Consider the following 11,962-nt stretch of genomic DNA (forward strand, 5'->3'; position numbering starts at 1 on the left):
CAAATACTTCAGAAGAAGGTCAGGAACATACATACAATCCTAAATACTGCCGACAACCTTCAGATACTACATTACTTCAGAGGAGCTTTTCCCAGTTGTGCATGGCAATGATTCTTCACTCACCTTGCCACCCTCCACTCCCCACCCCCATTCCTTCTCTTTCTCCACTGGAGATCAAAACACTGACTTCCTAAAACTAACTTATGGTGGCAAAAAAAATTTTGCTTTGGGGAAAGGGCCCACCTTAAAGGAATCAAACTGCAGAGTACCCCAACCTATAATGACCACCTCCCTTGAACTTCTAAACCCACTGCATCTGTATCCAGCCCTTAAGAGTAAGTGCTACATGATATTGTTACTCCGCTTACATCTTATTATATGCTACCTTGTATTTGTGTACACATCTTGTATACACACAAGGGGACTTCCTTGGAGCAGGGCCCATACCTTGGGAATGTCTGAATCCCACCACAGGGCTTTGCACATGGATGGCACCAATATCTGTTGGGCTGTTTGACAGTGATGTCATAGAAACTGACACGATGGGCAGCAGGCTTTCCTCCTTTTTCAAGCATCTGTCTGCCGATAACGCATGAAAGAGACATCATAGTCTCTCACAGGCGTTTGGATAATCTCAGCCATCTTGGCCAAGTCACTGTTTGTGTAACATTCCATTCTGTCTAAATTCCCCTTTGCGTTTGCCGTTGGGCACGTTACACACTTTCAGTCTAGACACAAGCATGGATTAGACACAATACACAGAGCAACTGCACCGTGTGAAATCCTCTTCAGTTCGCTTCAGCCAATGTTATTCAACACTATTATGGGAAAGGATACCAACATGAAACTACCAGACACAGGGGCTATAAAACCCTGTCCATACAGTCTAGCCGGACAAATAGACACATATGGAACAACCTCAGTGCATGCAAGACATGCAGAAGTATTTTGAAATACTTGGCCTGGGGGGTGAGGTAAGGCTTCACGGAAAAGTTGGCACCTGAACAGACAGAGTTTTGAAAGATGAATAGGCGTCGGACAATCAGACATGGGATCAAAGGGCATTCCGGATTGTGCAAAACACTGGCAGAAACATAACAGACTGAAAACTGCGGGAAGGACGCATTCACCACCAGGGAAGGAAAGCCGGTCTACTGCACTCTTAAACTTTCCAAGAAAAAAAACAAGTTTTCAAATAAGGAGCTGAGGAGGAAAGTTTCACCAGCACTTGTTTTGTTAAGCCTCTTAGCCTTGCTTTGCTTTGTTTCGTTCTTTCTGTTTTGTTCCCTCTCAGAGAAATAAAGCACTCTGCTGGCATAAAACTTCAGTGAGAAAAAGTACTTCAACTTAACTGAGAAAAAGGAAACTGAAAAGCGGACCAGGGCCAAGGAATAAATAAATTAGTAACACTTTTTCTGGATTATCTAAATGGAGCAAAATTTCAAATTCGGTATCATTCATTGCAACTCCTCTCTCCACCAACTCAATACATATTTATTTTATGCCCACTATTTGTTAGTTTCTGGGATACCAGGCCTCTGAGGCACTCTCATTGCCCTCCTCTTTGAGCAAGCTCCTTGCCTGCAATCTAATAAAAGAAATAGCAGAAGGCAATTCACTTGTACCCTGTTCCTTCTATGGTTGCCAATCAAAGATCGAAGCTCAAGCAGAGCTAAATTCCAGTCAAGTTAACCAGCGAAGACAAACACACTTAAACCAACAACCGAGACGTAAGAAACTGACAGAGGTCCTCCATAAGGGTGTTCATCACCTCTTCCTGTGAGCAGGGAGCTGGCGAGCTGGACTTCCTGGCCAGTGATTTGGAATGCTGAATGGGGGACAGGGTAGGGACAGAGGGGCTGAGGTTACCTGGGAGCTCAGGTAGACTTTGAGGCACTCCTCGCACACGGCCTTCTTGCAGCAGGGCAAGGGCTTGATGGGCTTGTCTTCCAGGCACACCCGGCACATCAGCACCATGAGGGGCGCATAGGGATCCCCGACCCCACCCAGGCCAGAGTAGGGTGGAGCTCCCAGCAGGCTGGGCACGGAGAACGGCTCGGGCGCCAGGTAGAACTCCAGCTCGATGCTGCCGCCGTCGGGGGACAGGGTGTCCGCTGGGAGCGACAGCCGGGGGCTGGGGAAGGAGGAGGGGGTGCTGGGAGGGTTGGTCACCGGCGGAGCCCGGGGTGGCGACGCGGGCAGCGAGAGCCGCTCCGCCGAGGGGACCTCGGGCAGGTCGTTCTCCACGCAGAACACGGAGCAGAAGACTTGTCTCTTGGCGGGGGGCGGGCGCCGCTGGCCCAGCACGTCCAGGACCAGTCCGTCTGGGGCCCCGACGCGGGTCCGGGGCTCCGGCTGCTCGCCGGGGGGCGCCTCCTGCTGTTCATCCCCTCTCTCGCTTCGGTCCCTCGCTTCCTCCTCCTCCTTTGCCAGCTGCTGTTGCAAAGCCCGGGGGTTGAGGGGCCCGGTGTAGGCCAGTCCTGCGGGCTGCGCCGGTGCCTGGTTCTTCTTCCAGCTCGGGGCCCCCCGGCTTCTCGCGGGCTCCGGGACGCTCGTGTCCGCGCAGCCCGAGTCGCTTCCGCAGCTGTCGCCGCTCGGCTCGGCGGAGGAGGCGCGCGGCCCGGGCGCCCCGGTGCTGTCCCCCGGCGGCCTCGGGGGCTCGGGGTGGCCCGTGGCGCCGCCAGGGGGGGTACGCGCCTCCAGGGGCCCGCCGCTGTCGCTCACCGTGCTCTGCTCCTCGCCCATAGCCGCCCGCGGCCGAAGCCGCCGCCGCCCATCCAGCCGCCGGGACCCCCACCCGGCGCCGGCGGGCAGCGGGGGCAGCGGCTCGGCTCGACTCGCGGCTCCGCTTCTGCTTCCGGGTCCCTCCTCCGGGGCTGGGACGCCCCGAGCTCCCTCAGGGGAGCCCGTGCTCCCGGGCGGCGGCGCGCGGGGAGCCCGGCCCGGCCCGCTGCTCCTCCTCCTCCTCCTCGTCCTCCCGGTTCTCCCGCGCGGCCGGGCACCGCCTCGGGGGCGCCGAGGGCCGCTCGCTCTGGCCGCCGGCGCGCCCGCCCCACATGCAGGTCGGGGCGGCGCCGCGGCCCCCGGGAGCCCCTGGAGGGACAGAAGGGTCCGGAGGGAGGAGGCCGTCAGTCCCGCGCCATCGCCGGTTCCCGCTGGGGGCCGGGCGGCCGGAGGGCGGTGGTCAAAGGGTCGAGGGGCCTGTGGCGCCGCCGCGGCGCGCACCAGGAGGGGCAGCCGGAGCGCGAGCCAGCCGCCGCGGCCCCTGGGGGAGAGGCCGGAGCGCGCGACCTCCCGCTCCCGCTCCTCGCGCTTCACCTAGCGCCCTCCTCACCGCCCCTCACCCCACCCCTTTGGCACACACCTCCCCACACGTACACACGCGCGCGGGCACCGCGCACTCACTCACGCACACCCCGAGTGGGTGTGATCTCAGACCAGGATGCGCTCTCGCCCCCAGGGTTCACGCTCGGCCTCCACTAAACCCTTCAGAGCCGGCAGGCTGCCCTTCGGGCTACGCTTTGAGCAGAACTTCCTACAAAACTCCTCTTTACTGAAAGCTAGAACTAGAAAACCCTGGCTAGTTAGGATTTTGGTTTCGCTTGTTTCTCTTGCGTTCGTCCAATTTTAAATCCTCCGAAGAGGGAGTTCAGAGAATTAACGCTAGGAATTATTAGTTCAAAATGCTGTGTATACTGCTCTCTGCTTAATGAGGTAGGAAGGATGTTTGAAACCCACAAAAGTGCCAAAAGCACGTTTAACCTACTCCTTTAACTAGAATCCTTATGAGAGCTGGTAAATAACGAATTTAAGATTTATCCCCCTTTCCTTCTTTTCGATGTCCTCTTAGGAACTTTTTTTTTGTTTTAACCCTTTGAATATTCCAAAATGGGTAGCATTAAGGTAGTAAGATGGTCTGGCCTAATTAATAAACCGGATCGTTGGAAATCATGAAAAGTTTCATTAGCACAACCATATTTATCCCCAAAACCGTTTCCAAGACAACAATTATAGTTGAGCCAGAACTTAATTATGTGTTGATCTATCTTTATTTTCCAGGAAGTATTAGTCACCCAGACTGGTGCATGTTAGTTCCCTAAAGCCAATGAAAACATTTTTGGGAAGCCAACCTTTGTTTTTTTCATCGAGAGGGAATTCAATTTACACATTCATGTAATAGGAAGGAGCTGTGAAGTGTGTAGAAACTTTTATCTTGAAGTTGATATTGGGTTGTTCTAAAATATTTTCCAAATCAGATAACAAATGCTAGAAAGATGACTAGCTATGCAGTACGAAGAAAGGAGGGTAACACCAAACATGTCCATCATGTATGTCTGATGTTCAGCGGCACCACAAATGGATGAATCTAATCAATCAGTCTAAATGCCCACCTCATTGATCAGTCTGACCCAAGAATGAAGAATTCTTACTTGGAAGATTAAATGCTATTTAGGGATTTTTTTTTTTTTTTCACCTTGGCTAATTGATTTCCTAGTAACTGTTATTTTTTTCCCAAATGATCCTAGTGTTTATTGTTTTAAAGGCAGGGACAAGAAGCCTACATGTTTGTGTCTTTTTTTTTTTTTTTTTTTTTTTTGCTGTATGCGGGCCTCTCACCATTGTGGCCTCTCCCGTTGCGGAGCACAGGCTCTGGACACACAGGCTCAGCAGCCATGGCTCACGGGCCCAGCCGCTCCATGGCACGTGGGATCTTCCCAGACCGGGGCGTGAACCCGTGTCCCCTGCATCGGCAGGTGGACTCTCAACCACTGCGCCACCAGGGAAGCCCTGTGTCTTTTTTTGTATGCCATCTGTTAACTACTTTTCTATTCTTTCTAAAGGGATATAAAAGTAATCTGGGGCTTCCCTGGTGGCGCAGTGGTTGAGGGTCCGCCTGCCGATGCAGGGGACACGGGTTCGTGCCCCGGTCTGGGAAGATCCCACATGCCGCGGAGCGGCTGGGCCCGTGGGCCATGGCCGCTGAGCCTGCGCGTCCGGAGCCTGTCCTCCGCAACGGGAGAGGCCACAACGGTGAGAGGCCCGCGTAACGCATAAAAAAAAAAAAAAAAAAAAAAAAAAAAAAAAAAGTAATCTGTGTTTTCTGGGTGACAACAGTGAGAGTAAGACCAGAGTAACCATGATGGATACAAAAAAGTATATCTCCACAGTGTCTCTAGGAATCAAACCCCTCAAGGTCTTCCCATAGTTTGGGGACTCCCTCCTCCACACATATTTGCCGTAGGTGTTCCAAGAACTTGTTCTTGCAGTGCCCACCATTTTGTTCCTTATCCCTCAGATCTGGTTCACTGAAAGTGGCTTTCCTCGACACTGAATCAAGTTACTTGTGGGATTTTTGAAGGCTGCCCTATAGCTCTACAGCCCTTCTCCTTACCATGACTTCCTCCCCATGGGATTCATCTGCTGTTTGTGAAAATAGAACCATGGCATGCTATATCTCCAGCCCCCAGACAGACTCAGACTTGCCTCAATCCTGGGCCCAGCACCCCTGGTGTTCAATCTGGGACCCATGGGACACCAGTAACATGGAATTAAAATGCAAAGTTAATATGGTGATCCTACTATCAATTTCCCCTAAAATGAAACACATGAAGCACCTATGATAGTTGTACTGATAGGATTCATTAAAAAAAATTGGTTGAAAATATAGTTACTGTAGCAAAAATTTCACTTATCTGACACAAGATTAATATTCTCAAAACTCAGACCATCTGCTCCATGTCAGGCTGTATACAGTTGTTAGTACAGTATAAACGCTGTCACCAATATTCTGTCACTACCAGTTTCAACTTTCAATGTTTTGTAATTTGCAATGGGCTGTGCACATTCCCTAAAACCAAGACTTGATACTGAAGACAATGTCAAGTTTGAGAATTGACATAGTCAATTACTTTTGGTCATTACTGAACGTTATTTTTTCTATTACCAACTTTCCTATCCTGGTGTTTAAGCACGACTTGTTTTTGCTTCCCCAGAAAATTTTTATTCAGACTTTAATTCGATAATTAAAGAGCCTAGATTTATTAATTTATTTAAAAGTGTTATGAAAACTCAGAAAAGCTGTGAATAATTTTAATTTTACATACTAAAGGTAAAGCGGATTTCTTCATAACTGTTGTGGAGAAAAAATACATAATGTTTAAATACCATGAAATAATTATACAGCAAATACCTGACTTGTTTTCCTATCAGTCCTTCAACTATCAAATATATGTGTGTGTGTGTATATATATATATTTTTTAAATTCATTTCCTGAAGAGGAATGAAAACAGTGGAATGAATTTCTAGGTCTGCTTCTGAAAGACACAGTGAAATGTTGGTCCTCACTCTCCTATTTTCTCTCCTCTTCACCCATGGAGGGAGAGAACCTGGAATCATTAAGGAAAAGGGGCATGTACAACACAATTGTTTCGCTTATATTTTTCCACCCAAATTTCCTAAGGAAAATCCAAATGAGATAAGGTTAAAAATAAAATGAAACAGTATATTCCTTCAAATTATAAAATTAAAGCCCAAGTGCTTTGAAAACAGAGGAAACCAAGAATAAAAAGGAAGATGAGGAAGGAAAATGAAGACAAATGGGAGGGAGCAAGGGGAAAAAAAAAGGAAGGAGAGAAGGAGGGAAGGAAGAAAGGAAGGGAAGAACTTTATTATCCACTACCCAAAATTACCACTTAAACTACTTTAACATATTGATAAACTTCATTCTACTGTTTACATCTGTGTGTATATAAAATATCAAATGATATATGTTCCTTTTCCTACATTTTTAAAATTAGTAATATATCCTGACCATTTTTCACACTATTAAGATATCTGTATATCATCATGATTTGTGACAATATAGAACTTTACTATATAGATGCATCACAATTTATTTAACTAATTCCATTTTATTTTTAAAAAGTAGATTATTTATGATTTTAAGAAAACATACATTTAATATATATGAATATGTATTATAACCTTTGTGTACATTCCTAATATACCATAGCATAAAGTCCTAAAAATTAAATAGCTGCTCAAAAGAGTAGATGTAATTTTGAGGTTTTGGCACACATATCAGAGAAACTTAGCACCAGTTTATAGCCCCATTAACAGTGAGGGTATGAGAGAGTCTACATCCCTAATCCTTCCAAGGAGATTTTTAAAACTTAAAAATGCTGTAAATAACATGTTACTTTTAAATTAATGAGCACATTCTTTTAGATAAAAAGGGAAAAATCAAATATTAACTGTCAATTCCCTTTGGATATATATAATTTAGCATCACATGTTCTCTATTCCTGAGGTTATGGTTCTAACAGCTTTCCTTCCTCATCTTTTTAAAAAATTTCCTCATTACCTCTTCTAGTGACAGTAATGCTCTAAAAATACTCGAAGGTAACCTCAGTCATAGGTAATACTTCTAAGTCTATGATACCAATTCCTCATTTCCTAAATACAGGTGCACCTAAATACAGGTGCACTTATTTGAGTGCCCCAGACTCATTCCCAAATGAATACGGTGCCAAGGAAACCCCATCTTTCAGCCCTCACTGTGGAAGCTCTTTGAATTAAGACAAGAAGAGATCCACTAATAGTGCAAGATCGACTCTTCTTGACCTGAGAAAAGCCCGTTCCCTCCTCACAGAAAAAGTCACCTTGAAGTTTAAAGGCAACTTAGAGTTTCTACTATGGTGGCTTTGGTTTACCAGAAAGATGTCAACCCTGGCTCTGCATCTAGAAATCCCTGGTCTCCTCTTCCCAAGGTACAGAGTGACACAAAGAGAGAGATGCATTCTGTTCTCTCTGTTTCCCCGCTTCCTTTTCTGAAAGGGGTGTCAAGTCACAGCCTCCTCCTGACAGGCTTTGTTTATAGCAGGAGTCAGAAAAATTTACAGCCTGGCTCCTCCCTGGCCCTGAGACTGGAATGCCTCGTTGGTTCGGTAAGCAAGAGCAAGATAAATCTCTTCTTATACAACTCTCAGTACCCAGTACCTCCTTGCTGAGTAATTCACAGTAAAGGAAATCATTTTGTCCAAACTAAAGGGTAATCAAACATCAATGTAAAGAACTGAAGATGCACTTTTACAAAATGACACTTTAATTCTGAAAAGAGTAGAGATTTTCTTAGCAAAAGGAAAAGCAAATCTCTTCCAAATTCGGGAAGAAGTAAGAGGTAATTTAGAGAAAATTTATTTAGAACAATGGCAAAGTGCTTACAAAACTATGTTAAATGAAAAAAGACAAGAAAAATCTAATATATATGATTACAGCTGTGTTGGGATGTATATGATAAAATAAGGACAAAAGTAATAGGAGTTATTGTATAAGGGTGATGTGGTTATGATTTTTTTTTCATTTCCTAAAATTTCTAAAATATTATGTTGCTTTTATAATGGACAAAAAAGAAAAACAAGATTTTTTTTTTTAAAGAGTGAAACAGTTTCATCCTAATGAACAGGGAAATAGATTTGGTGTTAATAGATGTTATTTGCATGTACACTCGTGATAGTTAAGGTAAGCAATTCCTCCCATTTGTGTTACAATTCAGTCCAACAACCATTTCCTGAAAGTCTATTAGATCCTGTGTCAAACTTTGGAAAATTCAAGTTACTAATTTGTTCCCCAAATTTTCCTTCATTTTTAACTTCATAACATCTATGAAACACTTTAAGCTGTCCAGAGCCAGAGCATATCTTAGCTATATGTGGAGGCCCAGTTGCTAGCATTCTACACATATTTAGTTCTCAACAAAACATTTTTAAAGGCAAGAAACCACGAAAAAAATGATCTTCTGTAGTGACTTAATTGTTATATAGAACTATGGTTCTCAAATTGTGTGCCAAGGGGCCTTGAGGCACAGCAGTAAACTCCCAGTTTCTAATTTATTAAAACTCTTAGGATATTTAGAATTCTTCAGGGAATCATGGCATTACCTGTTGGACACCATGTAAACTACTGCTGTTGAGTTGTTTGAACCTAATTACTATTAGGAATTTCTTTTTGCCTAAATTAAAGGGCACCATGAAAAATAACTGAGACACGAGGGTGCCACAATCTGAGAAAGTTTGGAACCTCAGGTTGGAAACCACAGGTATAGAGCAGAAACAACAGGATCAAGATGCTAACCTCTTAGAGATTTATATTTTAAATGTATGAGACACCTATGTCATAAAGGATTAACCTTGCCTAAGAAAAGTTTTGGTCTTTGCTGCCAGCTCCTGGAAGGTAAGTATAGGCCCTGACTACAAGAATGAGTCTCTCTGTTTATGTGAGGACCTTAGACCTCACATAAACCATACCACAGAGTCTTTGCTAACAATGTCATGTATGGGGTGGCAGAGGGTGTCCTTGGGTCACGTGGTATCAGCTTGACCTCTGGAGGGGCTGGGAACTAAAAGCTGAGCCACTTGCGTGGTCTGCCATGTCTACATCACTGACTTCCCATAAAAAGCCTGGATAGCAAGGTTTGATGAGCTTCTGTGGTTGGCAAAATTCCATGCATGTTGTCACACATCATTGCTGAGAGAAATAAGCACTGTCCACACAACTCCACTGGAAGGAGACAACTGGTGGCTCCATGACCAGCCTCTCCTGGACCCTACCCGTACCTTTGCCTGTTACTGATTTGAATCCGTGTCCTTTCATTGTAATAAACCATAGCTGTGAGTAGACATTTTTGCTGAGTTCTGAAAGTCCTTCTAGAGAATTATTCAATCTGAGGGTGGTCATGGGAACTTCCTGAAATACACCACTGCAAAAATGGAAATCGACTAACTTTTGTGAGTTTCCATTTCCCCAAGCAGAAAGATGCCATTGAGAAGGTACAGTATCCACTAAGGCAAGAATAAGACAAGTTTAATATAAAAACAGAATAAGAGAAAATTCATGACCTTGTTCTTGGCACACAAGAAAGTTGATTGTCTCAGAAAATATAGATAATTAAGTGACCCTTTTAATTTATGAGGTGCTTGAAATTCATTATGACATTTCACTTGACAAAATCTAGGAAAATATTAAATGATTCTGAAATGTTCTAAGCTGACAGTTTAAGCCATTCAGTTACATTTTTTTTAAATTATGGCAAATAATTTTATCTATTTATCCCTTAACACACTTGCTACCAAGTTGGAATGGGAGAACCCAGCTGCCTTTGGAGGATGTTAAATACCACAAGCTGTTTCTCAAACACTGTGGAATCAATAAAGCACAAAATATTTTCTCAAATACTTTTAAAAAATTTCTCAGCATGTATCTTAAAAAGCTTTTTATTCACAAATTCCTAACTCAATTATTTTTTATTTTTTCTTATATTTATAAGACTTTGGAGTTGTTATTATAAGCCTTATGAGAATAATGCTTTATTCCATAATTACATAATAGAAAAAGCACAAGACTGGGTAATTTAATATCTGTATCATAGTCGTATTTTGCCATTGTCTATTTCCGGGCCTCAGTTTTTACTTCTGTAAAATGGGCAGATTGAACTGGATGACTCTAAGGTTCATTTCAATACTAAAACTATCATTTTCAATTTAACCAATAGACATTAATCCCTATTTTGTGTACATAGTTGTGAAATGTATAAGGTGTATAAATGGGGAATGTAACTCAATCCATGCCTGGATGGTATAGAACCGTAAATTCAGGATTCTGGGAGTTGCAATGCAGGGGGGATTTCTGCCTTGGTGGATCATAGAAAGTTTTATGAAGAGCCTGGAAGATAAATTAGATTCTTACAGATGGAGAAGTTAGTGAGGATAGTAAACATTTCAGTAGGAGGACTAGATGAGCAAACATGATGGCAGATCACATATGGTGCCTTGGGTGGCAGCTTGTGGTCCTGGGTGTCTGATCATATGTGATGCATGGAGAAAGGACAGGAGGGGAGGCAAGAAAGATAAGCTGACACAAAATTATTTAGGGACTTTGTACTGGATAGTTCTATTTGTTCTTTTAGATCCACTCTGCTTTTGTCTACCCTCTCTGCCTCTGGAGGCTGATGCATAGGGGCACACATCAATGTCTTCAACCACCCTCTGCCTTCCAAAGCAGGTCAGCCAAGGGAAGGCACTGGCAGGTGACCAGAAAGTTGGTGTGTTTATTTTTCTAGCTCTCGATCTGCCAGTTCCCTGCATGCTGCATGCTGTCTGTGCCCCTCTATCAAAGGCCATAGGTGCCATCATCTCTGGGTTCTGAGAATTTCTTCCTTCAGATCAAGAGGAGGTGTGTTAGCTTCCCAGGGCTGCTATAACAAAATACTGCAAACAGGAAGTCTTAAAATAACAATAATTTATTGTCTCATAGTTCTGGAGACTAGAAGTCTGAAATAAAGCTGTCGGCAGGGCCATGCTCCCTCTGAAATCTGTAAGGGAGAACCCTTCTTCGCCTCTTCTAGCTTTTTGCATTTGCTAGCAATCTTTGGCATTCCTTGGCTTGTAGAAGCATCACTGAAATCTTTGCCTCTGTTATAAGAAGATGACATTCTGAAGTACAGGGGGTTAGTACTTCACATATCTGTTTGAGGGACACAATTCAACTTATAACAGGAGATAAGGCTCCCCGCAGTTGCTAATACCAAGGTACTGTGCTATCTCTTACAAGTCCTAAACCCTATCCACACCTTTGTAATTGGTCCCAGGACTAAGCTCTACTATGTTACCCAGTTTGTTTGTATGTACCCAGTCTGTTTTCTTCAGGGATTCTGATTGTATAGATTCGATTTCCCTGACAATGATTGGACCAAGCATTTTGTTTTGCTTTAGACAGTGGGATATATTTAATAGTTTAAGTTCTGGGTTTAAAAAAAAATAGATACTATAGCAAAGTAAATATGCAATAGAGGAAGGAGAGCCAGGGGACAAGACATGAGGTAGTAGCTTATTGTTATGTTGCCATGTTGGGTCCCGATGGGGTCTGAAGTGGGAAGGGGCACCAAAGGCTTCCTGCATCCCAGAG

At 44.3% G+C, this 11,962-nt stretch overlaps 1 protein-coding gene across 1 annotated transcript in view; it reads right to left on the bottom strand.

The window, feature by feature from the left end:
- Window positions 1–2,843, bottom strand: part of RNF217 (ring finger protein 217) — a 128,344-nt gene extending 125,501 nt beyond the window's left edge. The window contains exon 1 of the mRNA XM_065889171.1: window positions 1,870–2,843. Coding sequence (XP_065745243.1) covers window positions 1,870–2,745 — 876 coding nt within the window. The 5' untranslated portion in view covers window positions 2,746–2,843. The remainder of the gene's footprint in view (window positions 1–1,869) is intronic.
- Between the last annotated feature and the right edge of the window lie 9,119 nt (window positions 2,844–11,962).

The sequence above is a fragment of the Phocoena phocoena genome, chromosome 12 (assembly GCF_963924675.1).
Source record: "Phocoena phocoena chromosome 12, mPhoPho1.1, whole genome shotgun sequence".
Classification (NCBI taxonomy): domain Eukaryota; kingdom Metazoa; phylum Chordata; class Mammalia; order Artiodactyla; family Phocoenidae; genus Phocoena; species Phocoena phocoena.